Genomic DNA, 16,839 nt, shown 5'->3' with positions numbered 1-16,839 from the left:
TTTCTGAAAACAGCCAGTGAGATGTTGATTCTCATAAGCATATGATCAAATGAATCAATTGGAGCATAGGAAGAGCAGGAGACATTTGCAGGGAAGTTTGTCATCACCAAGTCCAGAAGGCAGGATTTGCTATTGGTTGAAATTTGGGTTGGAAAGTTCACAGATTGAGTCAGTTACATGGAGTCACAGAAGTCCTTTGCTCAAGTGCCATTGTTGGTTGGAGAAGTACCAACATCTAGCCAAGTTGCATGGTGACAATTTAAGTCGCCACATATGAGGAAGAGAGAGTTGGGATGAGTGGTTAAAAGTTGGTCCCTGTTGTCTGAGAGAGAGAGAGAGAGCGAGAGCGAGACAGAGACAGAGACAGAGACAGAGAGAGAGAAGATATCCATTTCATGGCATCACAGAAAAACATGAGACCGCTTCATAAAATGCCTTCATGATGTGGAAGTGGCAGCTGCAGATTCGAACAACACGTGAAAAAAAAAACACTGAACCGGAAGTGCCTTAGGGGTTAATTATTCATTAGTTATCTCTTAATGAGTGTTTGTGTTTGTTTGTAACCACAATAAGCAATAACCATGATCAGTTATCTCAGCAGCTTCCCATCATCCTCAACCTCAAGTCTGTCTCTTCTCCCCATCTTCCCTCCATGTTCAACTCTCAAATCACCCCCATTGTCCTTTCACACCATTCAACTTCACTTCAACATGGCACATCCACATTAGGTACTGGAGACATGCTCGGACATGCTCTGTATACATGGTGTGTCCAAGTGAACTGCTGCTGAACCACTGCAAATGCTCTGGAGACATGGCGCATCCGCATGAGCTATCTCAGCTCTGTGAGAGTGCATGCACAACATTTACGGTGTGGGAGGAGAGACATTTTCACTGGGCATTGAGGTGATTGAAGGCAGCGATGCTTGCATGCACCTAAAGAGATGCAGATACATGGAGAAAGTCAGAGAGAGATGCAGGGGGCCAAGGAGAGAGATGCCACAAGATAGGGAGAGAAAGAAAGAGAAAGAGAAAGAAAAAGACAGAAAGAGAAAGAGAAAGAGAAAGAGAAAGATAGAGATGCAGGGGGTGCATGGACAAAGATGCCACAAGGAACGTGACACCCTGGACGACATCACGGCGCTGAGACCCAAAGAGACGCCGAGCTTGCCAGCCAAGACATGTTGAACCACTGGAGAACTGGAGAAGAGTCTGAAGGTGAGCCTGCTGTAAAGAATCTTTGGCATCGCTGCTGACCTGCAAAAGGAGTGTTTTGCACCTCCAGGCATTTCACCAGGGAAGACCACACACACCGAGAGCACAGTTTTCTCTCCTGTAAATTCTGTGTTCCTGCTCAATTCTGGACAAGTTAAGGATAGTCAAAGAATATGTGCGGAAACAGTTACCATCCAAGTAAAGCATTACTGTCCAGGTTAGGGGATTTTTACCCACATTGACTTGATGTACCCCCACCCCCATTATTTATTAAATCTGTTGCTTTTAAAGCAAGCTGCGGTGCATTTTGAGGCACAGTGTTAGCCTCCAGCATAATCAAATTTCCCTCAGAACCATATGTGGACACAAAAACCACCACTCGCCTTAATTAATTAATACTACAAGACCACACCACATAGCAGTCGAGTATGCGTGACACCTCATCTTGTGAGAGTATCTCCTGTGGTTTCGTGTCACCTGCTAGGGAGACCATGTCCATTAAATACATGAGGCTCAGGAAGAGCCTTGGGATTCTTACCTTGGCCTGATTCAAATGCTAAGGGTAATGCAGTGTTGCTGTTTTCACCTGCAATTCGTGCCAAGGATTGGGAGCCTTTGGTTTAAGGTTGGCATGGGTTGAGAGCTCACAGTCTGGATCAATGGAGTGCACATTTTTGTGTGCACCAATTGCAGGATTGAGACTCACACAGAGAAGAAAACCGTCGTCTCATAAACCTTCAGTCAATCTTTGTCTTCAATTTAAACATCATCACATTTATGTCAAAGCATCATCATGTTGCATTACAAACGAGAAGGGCACTCGGTGGAGCACATACCTCTGCCACTCAATGCCTGATCCAGTAGAACATATCGAGACCAATACATCTTTTGAAATATCCTGCTATATATCGGTTTTGGCCTAATCTCTCAATGGTGAAGAATTACTTTTGAAAATTAAAAAAAATTTGGATCCAGATCTTCACCAAAAATGCATCAATTCGTCCTTGTCACATACACAAAATGTCCACCAAGATTTGTCCGAATCCGTTCACAATTTTTTGAGAAATCATGTGAACATCGTTTTTGGCCCTGTTTCTCTATGGTGAAGAATCACTTTAAAAATTCCAGGAGTCATATCCGGTTCCGTATCTTCACCAAAATCTCATCAGTTTGTTCTCGTCACACACCCAACCTGCTCACCAAATTCTATCCGAATCGGTGCGCAACTTTTTGAGATATCCTGCATACAAACAGACAAACGAAAAATCACTCAAAGAGCGACACTTGGCAAAACAGAACAAAGTAGAATGGCACTCGGTAGCATACCTCCACTCAGCTGAACAGTTTACATTTTGTATCCCACTGATGGGCTGGATCTGAACCAAAATCTAATTGACTTGTTCTTGTCACCGAGCCAACTCATCCACCTCGTTTTGTCATAACTCCTCCACAACTTTTTGGGACATCATGATGTATATATAGTTTTTGGTCCGATCTCTCGATTTTTGAAATTCGGCCTATGTTGACCTTTTGACCTGAAAAAAACATTGGTGGTTGAATTTATTGACCTGACATGCAAATCCTGTTCAAATTTCAAGTCAATCAGATGAAAATTGAGGATTTTAGAAATTGCACCTAAGTTGTTGACTTTTGGCCTATGTTGACCTTTTGGCATATGCTGACCGCAAAAATAATTGGTGGTTGTATTCTGTGAACTAATATGAAAATCCTGTTCAAATTTCAAGTCAATTGGATGAAAATTGACAATTTTAGAATTTTTGGCTGATATTGACTTTTTGGCTGACACTGACCTCAAAATAATTGTTGGTTGAATTAAATTATTCGATATGCAAATCCTCTTCAAATTTCAAGTAAATCAGATGCAAATTGATGATTTTATAAATTCGGCCCATGTTAATCTTTTGGGCTATGTTGACCTCAAAAATAATAGATGGTTGAATTCAATGACAAAATATGCAACTCCAGTTCAAAATGCAAGTCAATTGGATGAAAATTGACAATTTTATAAATTCGGCCCATGTTAACCTTTTGGCCAATTATGACCTCAAAAATAATTAGTGGTTGAATTCAGTGACCTGAAATATATATCCTCTTCAAATTTCAAGTCAATTGGATTAAAATTGAGGATTTTAGAAAACTTGGCCCAAATTGGCCTTTTTTGACCTTTTGGCCTATGTTTGCCTAAAAATTAATAGGTGGTTGAATTCAGTGACGTAATATGAAAATCCTTTTCAAATTTCAAGTCAATGAGATAGAAATTGATGAGTTTAGAATTTGGGCCATGTTAACCTTTTGGTCTATGTTGACCTTTTGGTTTATGTTGACCTCAAAAAAATAAATGGTTGAATTCAATGACCAAATATTGCAACTCCTCTTCGAATTTCAAGTCAATCGGATGAAAATTGACAATTTTAGAAATGTGGCCTATGTTGACCTTTTGGCTTATGATGACCTCAAAAATAATTAGTAGTTGAATTCAGTACCATGATATGCAAATCCTGTTCAAATTTCTAGTCAATCGGATTATAATTGAGGATTTTAGAAATTCGACAAATTTGGCCGGTGTTTGACCTGTTGACTTTTTGACCTCAAAAACAACACACTTCTTGCTTATGATGAACTCTACAATGTGGTGAAATTTCGTGAAGACCGGTTTAAAATTGTGACCTGTTGGCAATAAACATAAAAACAAAACATAGGCGAAAGGTCAACAGAATAATGCATGCAACCAACCAATATACTTGAAAAATCTTCGATTTTCACAAGTAACAAACAGGCAGACAAACAAACAGGCAGACAAACAAACAAACAGGCAGACAGGGGTGAAAACATAACCTGAGGGTTCCACCTACGGTGGCAGAAGTAATGAGAACAAGGGTACGAGGAAAATATTTACCAAATGTCAGTGTGTAATATGAAGGATTTACTTGTCCATTAAGATCTTATGCCCAAGATCGTAAGCAGGCAAACAATACCACAATCATTTTTAGCTTATCTGGAATTTAAATTCCAGATAAGGTAGTGTCATCACGCACCATCCATCCTTCCATCTGTCTCCTGGTTCCATTTCTCCGGTCAAACCGCTGGGCCGATCCGGCTGAAATTTGGCAGCAACGTTCCTTTCTTGACTGGTCACTGGAATTGCAAAGCTTAAGTCACATGACTTAACTAGGTCAAAAATGGTCAACTTAGCAGATTTCTTCCAAAACCTTCTTCTCCAGACCCACCAGTCAGAATGCTACCAAATTTGGGTCACCACATTAGGCCATGGGAGGGATGTTAAATTGCGGAGGTCTTGCCGATCACATGACCGGAAGTGTGTCAAAATGGCTGACCATCAATTTTTGGGAAAATCATGTAAATTCCTTCAAAAATCTTATTCTCCAAACCCACCAGTCAGAATGCTACCAAATTTGGGTTACAACATTAGGATATGGTCCTTAAGGTAAATTGCAGAGGCCATGCTGATCTCTTGACTGGAATTGTGTTAAAATGGCAGTTGTGCAAATTCCTTCCCAAAATCTCACTTGAATGCTCCCAAATTTGGGTTGCAACATTTGGTTGGGTGGGGATGCTAATTATATTGTGGAAGTCATGCCAATCACGTAACCGGAAGTGTGTCAAAATGGCCGACTTAGTCAACTTTTGGGAAAATCGCAATAATTCCTTTAAAAATGTTCTTCTCCAGAACCACCAGTCAGAGTGCTACCAAATTTCAGTTACAACATTAGGACGGGGTCGTGATGTTAAATTGCGGAGATCATTCCGATCACATGACCTGAAGTGTGTCAAAATGGCTGACTTACTCAAATTTTGGGAAAAATCACGTAAATTCCTTCAAAAACCTTCCTCTCCAGACACACCAGTCAGAATGCTCCCAAATTTGGGTTACAACATTAGTCCAGGGCCCAGATAAGCTACAGGTCCAGTGGTCCTATTTTTTTCATCCAAATGGTCTTCCTTTATGCATCACATGCTGCTGGTTTTGCGGTGCCCCCTATTGGTTAGGGTAGTGGTTTGTGGAATTTGTTCAGGGTGATGGCGATAACCCGCTTACTCTTCGTGAATGACAACACAGGATCTTTAACATCCACCAACTAAGGCAAGCAGACTGGACATTCAGCTTCACGTCCATCCGAGGGACGACACACTGTGTGGCGCAACATCCTGCATGTAAAGCACCAATCAGACAGTTTATAAGCTGCTCGGGAATCAAACCAAGGCTGAACAGCTCAAGGGAAAATGTGCTACCTCTGCACCATCCACCAGGTGCAGTGTATCAGAAGCATTCAGCAGGATGGAGGAATCCACATTGCAAGACCCATGAACTTCTGAAAATATGTTCAGACACAAGGTTGTGTGTATGTATATATATATATATATATATATATATATATATATATATATATATATATATATATATATATATATATATCAAATTATATGCAAATATGTTAAAGACAAGAAAAATTGCACATTACATCACGTTTAATAAGTAATTAAGCATGTGCAGGGTGGACACAATGTGCACACATAAAAGCATATTTGAATAAGTTTACTCCATGCGTCGCTTGTGTGATGAAACATCAATGAATGAAGGGAATGTTCTTATGAATGTATGTATAAAGGCATATATTTTCTTTTCCCTTTTCACATATAGTTAGGTATGTGACTGAATACAGGTGTTTAAATCCTTCTGATAACACCCTGTGTGCAGGAAACATGTATCACTGATATAATGAATGTTCAACATGACATCAAATCCCAACCATAATGTGTTTGTGAGTGCACGTTTGAAATTCCTATACATAATGCTACATTTGATCCTTGTACCATGTCAAGTGACTTTTACCATCCAGGATGGTGTTTTACTGTATGCATGCGACTAAATACTGTGCTGGTAATTTTATAATACAGATCCATTCTTACATGTTGCAGTGTATTCATGTTGCAGGTAAAGTCAGGAAATTGACACATATATGACGTCATTGTGCCGCAGTGGATCATTGCAGTGTAGGAAAAGGTAATTTTATCCGTGAGTAATGCTAGTGCATGTAATGCCAGATGATATGATGAAAACATTTCTCAATGCATGTTGGGTACAATCAATGGAAATTGGAAGTGGCTATGTTTTCAAAGGTGATGTGACGGACAAAAATTTCAAGGGCATATGAGGAAGGGGATACAGCAGGTTTATCAGCAACCTTGATGTACGCAGCTTGCTTGGCGCTCCTTTTTCCAAAGGTCACTGTCCAGGTCGCATGAGCAGATGGTGCATGCGTCCATGCGGACTGCAGTACCTGCCGGGATGGTTCTCGTGCCTGCTAGACAGTTGGCACCTGTGCACGGCATGCCCATGGGGTAGCAGAACTTATACCTCTCTAAATAAAAGAACACGTAATATATAGTTTTATAGAGTCTTGACACCAGATGTACGCCTGTTCATGACTAAAACGGTGCATATTCATTAGGTGGGGGGGGGGATAATAAAAAAGGACCACAAGCCCTGAAGCTCACCTGTATCAGGAGCTAATAGTCATTCAAGCCCCCTGCAGACCCTCTTCGACACGACTGATGATCTTAAACCAAGAACGAACTTTAGTACAATATGGGTGATGAAGGCTGTGGTCAAGTTTTATCCGAAATCATGTGTGTAGTTTCAGAGAAAAGAGCAAATACCTATTTTGGGGGGTGGGGTCAACCCAACCCGCCCTGTCAACCCCTTTAATGAGCGCAGATTTTGAAGTGGTCAATACATCTTCGTTAGGCCTCACATATGAAACTTGCAGCCAAGTTTCATCAAAACCGTGTGTTTGTTTCAAGCGATAATGACTGAAGTGTTTACGGACTGAATGACGGACAGACTGACAGAATGGCTGACTGACTCACTCACCTACAGACACTGCGAGATCACATCAGCTCACCTGACAAAAGCCCAGGTGAGCTTAAAATATTGCCAGTCTTCAAGGTCTACAGAATCAGAAAATCATGTTTGGTTTAATGAATAGATATGGCTTCACTTTTCTCACTTAATTGCTGTTCTTTTCTTCAATAAATATGAAAGGACGATTTTAATGTTATTTGGTGTCCTTTTTTGTTCGATTGGCCCCACCCCTCATCTGACGTCATCTCAACCTCGGGTTCAGACATAGACAATCTGACAGCACCTTCTACGTAATGATTTTGTCTATCGTCATAATCTGAGGATTCTTGATCAGAAAATTCTTCGTCAAATTCACTTTCTGACCATTCTGAAGCGAGTTTTGCGGCCATTATCCATTGTGTTTTGAGACGACCGTTCCCTTGATTACATCAAGGCAGTTTTAGGGGCGGTTACCCGACAGGTTTGCTTTTTTTAAACGTAAGACCTCAAAGAATTATTCGAATTAATAACCACATTCAGGTATTTGTTTATTACTTAAAAATCGATGTATAGCATCAAAAAAACCTTTTTGTTTTTCTTCAGATTCTGTGGACCTTGAAATGATAGTACAGATGTAATGCACTCATTGAGCTGTGAGTACATGGTATAGGTTCGATTCCTGACACGATAAACATTCGTATATCAGTGCTACACAAGCAGGACGTTGCCTTACAAAACGTGGCTTCCCTTGGATGGATGTTAATCTGGGGACCGGTCTGTTAGAATTAGTTGGTGGACCTTAAATATCCTGCTGTGTCTTTCATGAAGAGCAGGCTAGTTATCACTTGAATCCTGTTGAAATTCCAAATTCCTGTCCGAATCAGTTGGACAAAGTCCAATCCCAGAGTTGGGACTCTCGCATGCTCTCCTCACTCACAACCAAAATATGGACCACTGGTCCATGGGAGAGGCTTAAATATGGTGGGAACAAATAACATCAACAACTATACATGTGATTCAAACAATTATAGCGCAATAATAACTTTAGCAACAAGAGAGTTCATGAAATGCCTTACCCCACACAGTGTTTAGGTCAAAAATTCAATTGAAATAAATTAATGATTTTAAAGGTCGTACAAGTCTGAAGACGACGATGGTTCACGAGCGGTATTTGACGATGTAGATTGTTTCAGAAGTCAAGGAGGAGAAAATGTGATAATGCTTGACTAAGTTATAAAAATGATCAACATGATGTGGTACGAGTGACAGATTATTAGCTGCAAAATGTCGAAAACCCGGTTTCGTTCAACAACTTTAAAAATTTGACCTTTGCATAACCTTTAAAGGTCACAAAACAATGTTGTGGACATTAAAATATGGAAACAGGATACGTACTCTAGCTTATTGGAGTTAGTTCGTCGAAAAAGGTCGAAAACCCAGTTCGATTCCCACAACTTTGAAAATTTGACCTTTGTGAACTTTAAAGGTCAAAGGTCAAGGATTATGACCTTTGGTGCAAAACTTCCTCTGGAACAATCCAGGAACAATATAATGTCATATAGGCTATATGGCATTTCGCACTCCTCGGATTATCCATACTTTGATGAAATCAGCGTGAAAAACAAACTTGAAGGGGGCGCCACGGGCAAGGTGTTCGAGATAGAGCAAAACGGTTTCAAGACTTTAGGTGGGGAATGACCTCAAGATTATGCATAAAAAATATTGTCATACTAGCTCTCAAAGTTTTGGCGGTCGTATGATTTTTATGTCAAAATTCGAAATTTTCTAAGTTCGTGACCTTGTGACCTTGACCTTGGGACGAAAATGAAAAATCGAGCTCCGTGGGGCTATGCAGGTGGCATTGGGCTAACCAAATACTGAAACCCCTGCCAGATTCGACAAACCCCCTAGGAGAAGATGGATTTTTATGTCAAAATTCGCAATTTTCTAAGTTCGTGACCTTGTGACCTTGGGACGAAAATGAAAAACCGAGCTCCGTGGGGCTATGCAGGTGCCATTGTGGTGCCACTATGCAGGTGCCATTGTGCTAACCAAATACCGAAACCCCTGTCAGATTCAACAAACCCCCAAGGAGAAGATGCAAATTGAAATCGGCTACCCCCTAAAAACACATGTTTTTTGGGCATGGCTCTGCCCATAATGGACGCACCATGCCCATTCGCAGGAAAACAGAACTAGATCATGATATAAACCTCCCACCAAAATTTTATCAGGATCGGATCAAAACCCATGGAGCTATGCTCGGGACAGACAGACACACAACAATAACGAATATAGTGGTCACTTATTTTTTTCGTGAAAATATTTTTTCGTGAACCATTTATGGAGGTTTCGCACTGTTGATGTCTTATATACCACCTTATTTAACACGTCCAAGTACTACAAAATTGGAGGTGTTTGGAAGCGGTAAGAAGGCGATTTGTGTATAACAGTATTTAAGTATATAATTAATTTGTAACATAATAAAGTTTTTAAAGGTGGTACAAAAAATTAATTATGGAAGTTTTACACCATTGATGTTTAGCATCTTTTACACCACCTTATTTAACACAATACATTAGTTAATCGTGCCTATTGTTTGTGTCCTTTATAACATCCTTAAAAACTAAGTTTCCTGTTTGGAATGATTTTCAATTTTGTTTGACTGTCAGGCAAGCAGACAGGGTCAAAACATTTCACTACTGTACTCTGTGCATCTGAGATAGGGTCGAATTCAGAGCCAAAGTACCAATAAACTTCAAGTGTGTTTTCCAATTCATGTTCAAAATACAACATTCAACTGAAATTAAGTTGTTGCTCCGTCAAAATATTAAGCTTGTAGATGGACGGATGGAAAGACAGAAGTGAACCTGTTGCTTATCCCTGCTTTTTGCTTCGTGTGCATGGGTCAACATAAAAATCTAATCAAAATGTAGTTTACGTAAGCAACCTTGATGTACGCAGTAATAACTCAAAAAATTATTCGAACTCAAAACTACGTTCAGTTATTTGCTTATGACTTAAAAATCAACAGAACAAAATAATCAATACAAAAATTAAAAAAAAAAAAAATTTTAAATCATAGACAGGGTATCCGCAAAGTCCTTGTGTAACTTTGAACTCTCATAACTTTTGATGTACTCATGAGAGAAAGAAACAGTAAAAGGCATATGAAAGTATAATTACCTCCACCACTGAAGGTGGATGGAGATTATGTTTTCACCCGTTTGCCTGCCTGTGAGCAGAATATCTCAAAAATTATGGACGGATTCGGACGAAACCTGATGGATGGGGATGTGTATGTGAAAATAACAAGCCGATTAGTGGGTTCAGATGCGGAAGTAGATCAGGCCTATCAGTGGGATACAAAACGTAAACTGTTCAGCCTGGCGGAGGTATACGAGGACACAAGGAAATCAGACACAGGTGGAGGCCATTCAGCCCATCATGCCTGCACCACATCAACACCCCACTAATTTATCAACACAAAATCCAAAGAAGAAAATGCAATGTTTTTTTTTTAATAGTGTTTTTGTGTTATTAATTAATTAATTAAATTTTAAAGTTTTTGTAGCTTCTTTTATTTATTATTTTCTCCTTAGGGGCAGGGAGCATGGGTGCGGTTCACTCTACCGAGTGCTTTTCTAATTCATCAAGTTTTGTTAATGTTAATGTTTTTATTACCTCCACCAACAAAGGTGGACGGAGGTTATATTTTCACCTCTGTTTGTCTGTCCGTGAACAGGATGTCGCAAAAAGTTATTGACGGATTAGGTGTGTGACAAGACTGAACTGATTCGATTTTGGCAAATATCCGAGAATTTTTTAAGTGATTCTTCACCATTAAGAGTTAGGGCCAAAAACGATATATAGCGCAATATCTCACAAAGTTGTGGACGGGTTCGGATGAAACTTGGTGCACAGGTTGGGTTTGATTTAGGTGAATATCCAGATGCAGATCCAGCCTATCAGTGGGATACAGAGAATTAACTGTTTACTGTGCTTACTGTTTACAGCACACAAAATTACCGTGCTTCCCCATCGTCTTGGGTCAGTGAATTAGTCAATCAGAAGCCAGAAAGCACTTTCTAAATTAGATACTACTACAGCAGGATTGGCACGATCATAACCAATCAGAGATTATACCGTATGATGTTACCACACAAGGATTGGTACTCACAACCGTTAGTAGTTCAGGTTATACTGTTATACGACAACAACAGGATTGGTGCTCATAACCCTGAGAATACTGAACCAATCAATATGTGTGTGTTGGCTTGCATGCGTGTTGTAGTTCAAAATGTGTTGATGATCAATGGTCAATGTCTAAGCCATCATGAGTTTCCCTGCTGGATATTTAACAAAAATGCCTCAGTTACAAATATTCATGGAAGCAAACCAAAAAAAATCAATCAATCAATCAATTATGTACTCATTCAGATAAAACAAACAAAAATCAATTATTTTCCATTAAAAGGCATATTTAAAGCACTTCTGGCTATTTTGCACTCATGTGGAGAACTTAACGCACCGTGTTTGCAGACAGGGCAGCAAGTTTCCGCTTCGTATATGGGGTCCACACAGTCCGGCAGGGGGCAATCAGAAACGACGCAGTGAACCGCACCATCCGGCTCACAGCGACAGCGCTTGCATGGCGAGGGCTGGGAGGGCACAGCGCCGGGTCTCGGTGAGCAGCGCGTCACCCGAGTTTGATTCAAGATGTTCAGGTCATGCTCGGGTCATGTTGCCCTGCCATGATCCAAAGGTTTCTGGTTCAAATGTAGCTCCGCCCTCATGAGGTAACCCCACTGGAAGACAATTGGTCATTTGGTACCTGAAAGATTGCCAAACAGCCCCAACAACAGAGCTGAACAATGTGTATAGACTCAATCACCATATGTCCTTCCATGGACATAACAGGTGGATGGATATATGGTGATTGATCCCTGCTTGGAGTGAAAAAAATTCCTTGGGCAACTACCATTTACAGGTGCAAAAACCATCGATATATGACGTTAGGTCATTTTGAAATAAAATCTTCTTCAATATGAAAGCTCATTTGTTTGTGCAAATGTATGGAAGTTGTTTATATGACAGATGAATGGCAGAAATTAATGTTTCCACATCAAACAAAAATGTTGCTATTCTTTGAAGGAAGCAACATTTGCTACTTTTGAGTGGAAACATGGTGTGAGAGAGAGAGAGAGAGAGAGAGAGAGAGAGAGAGAGAGAGAGAGAGAGAGAGAGAGAGAGAGAGAGAGAGAGAGAGAGAGAGAGAGAGAGAGAGAGAGAGAGAGAGAGAGAGAGAGAGAGAGAGAGAGAGAGAGAGAGAGAGAGAGAGAGAGAGAGAGAGAGAGAGAGAACAGGAGTAGAGATGAAAGACAAAGGAGGGGAAAGGGGTGAACGAAGGGGAAGGGAGAGGATGAGAATTTTGTGTGCAACCAAATCAAGATAGTTTTTTCCTTATTTTTGGCCCAAGAAGCTCATCAAAAAAATGCCAAAAATAGAGGAATGAAATGCATATGAAACAAGGGGAATAAAGCAAAGAATGAGTGAAATGAAAAAAAATGAGATGCAAAAAAAAAAAAAAAGTGAAAAAAAAAAAACGAAAAAAAGTGAGAAAATGAAATGCATATGAAGCAAGGGGAATAAAGTAAAGAACTTTCAAATTCCCTGTTTTCCTTCCTGAAAGTCCCTGTAGTACCATCTTGTTTACCCCATCCCATCCCTCTCCCTTCCACATATCTATTGTCTTTGTTATCCACTATTTTGTACTTCCCTCTCCCACCCTCCTGCCTTGTTATATGTTTCTGTGTATTAGCTCTTACACGAGCCTCGACATGGTATACAAAAAAAAGACATTAGTTTTCTCGATTGCAACATATGCAGGCATTACTTAGATGAGTAAACATCATTGCAGCAGAAAGAAAGTGTTGGAGTCATGGATATATTATATAGATATACATATAATACATCGATGTACCCTACTCGATGTTTACAGAGCATTGGTGCAGCCGAAGCAGTTTCTTGGCAAAGGCTGTACATGGTGATTTACCATTGCCTTTCCAGCATTGTTTGTCTGTGATTTATCTTTTGAAATGCTGAGCATCAAGCAAGAAAGCAGCACGTACCATTTTAAGTCTTTGGTATGACTCGGCCAGGGATCAAACCTCTGATCTCAGATGCTCTAACCATTACGCCAACAAATCTCGTTTCTGTATGTATTTATATATGTGTGTGTGTGTGTATGTATGTATATATATATATATATATATATATATATATATATATATATATATATATATATATATATACATATACATATATATATATATACATATATATATATATATACATATACATATATATATATATATATATATATATGTATATGTATATATATATATATATATATACATATACATATATATATATATATATATACATACATATACATATATATATATATATACATATACATATATATATATATATATACATATACATATACATATATATATATATATATACATATACATATATATATATACATATACATATATATATATATATATATATATATATATATATATATATATACATATATATATATATATATCTATATACATATATATACATATATATATATATACATTTATATATATATATATAATATTGCTCTCTCATGCATTATTAAAAGTGTCTCATTCATACAACCTCTTGAATGCGTCTCATAGAGACCATATTACCTACCTTGTTGCTCAGCTGCACGTACCTTTAACTCCTGTAATGGAGCATACTGGAGGCCATGGAGCTCACAGCCACTGCGGACGTGCCCACACCGCGGACAGCACCCATCTGAGTGTATACGCACACAACGTGGGTGTAAACGTGGGCAATCGGGCTGTTCACACACGGGGCCATCTTCAGTGCAGAGACATGGACATGGCTCAGAACCCGGGTAGAACTGTTGTCCTGGCTGGTATACACGTCCGCCAGAGTCCATGCAACCACGCATAGTGAAATGACCGCTGGTAGGTGGCAGGTTCTGCAATATCTCTTTGCGGAGAGACGTGCTTTCCTGCGAAATGACTAGCATCACCCCGGTCATAAACACACACATTGAAAGTGGCATCACGAACATGAAACAGGCAGTTTGTGTGCCCTGGAGACCTTTTGGTAGAAAGTTCTTACATATGAACGCTGATCCTCATGTGCAAGGCCAGAGGTGCAACCACCGCTCTTGGAACAGATGCCAACACTCACTCTTGACACATCGCTCAAGCCGAATATGCGACCGCGCTCAATATCACACCGCCTTCCAGTTTTCAAACCCCCGCCAGCTGAAGCAGCAGCTCGAAGGCGGTGCCTCACTGTGCCGCACAACACGCTCAGTCCTACATGTTTTGATTCCATTTTCTTTGACACAAATATGGTTTGAAATTCTGCAGCACCGCAGTGGAATTTTAATGTGCAAAAGCGGGCAGGGAGCATAGGTCGTGGTCTATAGGCTTTGAGCAATCTTAAAACGTATACCATTCAGCTTACTCAGTTGGAATAATCAACGAAGCATTGAGGACAACATGAGCTCAGTCAAGGAAATGCACAATTACGCATGCAGATGGTGAAAAGGGCTGGGGATGGCAATTTCAGAATGAATGACATGTTGTGTGCAGCACTTCCACAATTTATTCCAAAGGACATGCTCTCACAACTGTCTTCCTATAGTCATCAGGAATAAACGCATACAATCCCTGAATCTCTAGCCAATTGGTATCAATCGTACTTTCAAAACAAGTAGTTGCAAATATAGATAAATGTGCATTCAAATCAGCTTTTTCTGTTGGTATCGTGGTCTTGTTCATCTGCCACCCGGATAGTGGGCCTGAAGGTCGTGCGACTGGCCCCAGCTACGGATGGTGCCATCGGAACACCCGGAGATGATACCGTCTCCACCATGGTCGAAGACGACCGTTCGCACAGCACTACCATGGTCCAGATCTTCAATGATTATTCCAGAGTTCACAACCAGGAGTTTGACGCTGCCATCTTCGTTCGCCACCGCCAAAAGCTTTCCTGCAATTCAGATAACAAGGCTGGAGTATGCACCTGCAGTTATTCATCATACAAACATCCTGCCTCCTCAGAAACAATAATTTGATCATTTAATTCCCGGGGAGGTTAAACACATGCATTTTATCCATTAACCACGTTAGAAGAATGCATTTAATCGTCAGTGTCATCCTGGAGGACACCCGATAATGAAAAAAAGAATAAAACCTGAAAATATTTTTTATATTTGATAGTGTTGTGGATTTTTTTCCACCCACCCCATTGTGATCATTGAAGGATTCTTCCTGGTTGATTGTGGAATCCTATTTGACTTCCGGCAGAGTTTAACGTTTGTCCGATTTGGTTATAAAATCCTGCATAAAACCACCAACACTGATAACCGATGTCCACACAAGTCCTTTCTTTGAAACAATCTTTTTTTCTAATTATCCACCTTGCACTTCTCACCCTCGTACAATGAACTTAAGAATCCCCATTTGTTGCAATATTATTTGGTTCTATTTCATTTATTCTTACTTTTAGTTAACAGTTAAACCAACCCAATTCAATTCACTTCCACATTACATCAGAGAGTTTTATTCAAACTTGGTACTTGGTCAGTCCCAAGGAGTACAAGGCACTGAGATTCTATACTTCCTCACGTGCTTGCACTAAAACAATTTTACATTTCAAAGCATTTTATACTTTCATGGGAGAGTGGTGGGGGCTGCCAACCCAGACTGCATACGTGTCCTCTCGGTGCTGAGAAGCACACGACGTGCATTCTGAGGCAAAGGTTCACTGTTATCAGCCCAGGTCACACCGCTCCAGACAAAGACATTTTTCAACATTTAGGAAAAAAGACTCTTGGCCAAAGGGACAGCCAATTCGACTTAAAGCATAAAATTCTAAATTTCTAAAACCCCATTTGTTACAATTTAGAATACATTAATATAATTTCTCCCCCACAATAGGAACACCAAAGCCACATTGATGTGTGATCAAGGCGTTCATACACGAGTATGTAAGGAATGTAATAAAGACGGATATAAAATTGTAGGCTCATTTTGTTTTTCTTTACATGAGCGAGGCTCATGAAAGAGCAGTTTAGAAATTATAGTGAGGCAAACATCAAAGGAATGAACGGACAGGGAAAGAGGAGAGGGAGGATGGGAGGAAACACAGAAACTAGTAAATAAGATGGATGCGTTAGAAAAGATTAATGAGGGTAATAGAGATTATGGGTCAGAATTGGGGACGATAAGAGATCGTGGTGCAATACTTGCTTGAAGCCTTGGAGGGAAGAGTGAGACGGAACAATCGATCTGGAAGGTGGTACCATAGATGGGAGAAGCGAGGAATAAAAGAGTTAAGATTGCATTGAGCTTGGATTTTGGAGGTTTAATTACGAGGGGGGGGATACTGGAAGAACCCATGCATCCTGGACTAGATAGGGAGGGACAGAGTACTGAGAGAGCCGAGGGAGCAATATCGAAGAATAGATGGAAGAAAACAGACTACTGACCTGCCTGCAATGGGAAAGCAACAAACACTTTGCTCCAGCCTCCTCATGGGAAATTCCAATAATTTTGAGAGCTTTTGATTGCACAGAATCCAGTAGAAGCAGATATGATGCTGGGGCCACAGCCCATAGTAGAGTGCAGTACTCCAGTCCATTGAGCTATGCAC

The 16,839-nt window shown here is 40.0% G+C and overlaps 2 protein-coding genes across 13 annotated transcripts in view; both read right to left on the bottom strand.

Moving 5' to 3' along the window:
* Positions 1 to 1,993: 1,993 nt before the first annotated feature.
* On the bottom strand, positions 1,994 to 14,637 carry LOC147031604 (von Willebrand factor C domain-containing protein 2-like). 5 transcript variants are annotated; one of them, XM_085865977.1, is made up of 6 exons: positions 14,293 to 14,637; positions 13,874 to 14,179; positions 11,630 to 11,759; positions 6,440 to 6,574; positions 4,271 to 4,370; positions 1,994 to 2,454 (listed from the first exon to the last, which is right to left on the bottom strand). In XM_085865977.1, exons 1-6 carry the CDS (start codon positions 14,635 to 14,637, stop codon positions 2,421 to 2,423), a joined length of 1,050 nt encoding a protein of 349 aa, XP_085722103.1. In that variant the 3' UTR covers positions 1,994 to 2,420. The 5 variants fall into 5 exon arrangements, 4 of the variants coding, with proteins under 4 accessions (XP_085722103.1, XP_085722095.1, XP_085722113.1 ...); XM_085865969.1 differs by having other exon boundaries at positions 1,994 to 4,370; XM_085865987.1 differs by having other exon boundaries at positions 1,994 to 4,370; positions 13,874 to 14,190; positions 14,293 to 14,372.
* Positions 14,556 to 16,839, bottom strand: part of SPAG16 (sperm associated antigen 16) — a 253,165-nt gene continuing 250,881 nt past the window's right edge. For 3 of the 8 annotated variants that reach the window (XM_085865933.1, XM_085865902.1, XM_085865915.1), the window contains one exon: positions 14,563 to 15,174. In XM_085865933.1, coding sequence (XP_085722059.1) covers positions 14,960 to 15,174 — 215 coding nt within the window. In that variant the 3' untranslated portion in view covers positions 14,563 to 14,959. Of the gene's footprint in view, positions 15,175 to 16,839 lie in introns of all 8 variants that reach the window. The other 5 variants (XM_085865943.1, XM_085865910.1, XM_085865954.1 and 2 more) reach the window with 4 other exon arrangements.

Source organism: Eptatretus burgeri, chromosome 2 (assembly GCF_056783735.1).
Source record: "Eptatretus burgeri isolate ZD-2024b chromosome 2, Ebu_testis_v1, whole genome shotgun sequence".
NCBI lineage: Eukaryota > Metazoa > Chordata > Myxini > Myxiniformes > Myxinidae > Eptatretus > Eptatretus burgeri.
The sequence above is the reverse complement of the archived record's forward strand: the minus strand, read 5'-3'. Positions and strand labels throughout refer to the sequence as shown.

What these genes read in the sequence shown, in the direction of transcription:
- LOC147031604 (XM_085865969.1), bottom strand. Translation starts at nt 14,637, where the DNA reads ATGGTATACGTTTTAAGATTGCTCAAAGCCTATAGACCACGACCTATG. An exon ending in ATGAGGATCAGCGTTCATAT is followed by an intron (nt 14,180 to 14,292) that starts GTAAGAACTTTC and finishes GTCATTTCGCAG; the next exon opens with GAAAGCACGTCTCTCCGCAA. An exon ending in AGCAAGCTGCGTACATCAAG is followed by an intron (nt 4,371 to 6,439) that starts GTTGCTGATAAA and finishes TTGCAATTCCAG; the next exon opens with TGACCAGTCAAGAAAGGAAC.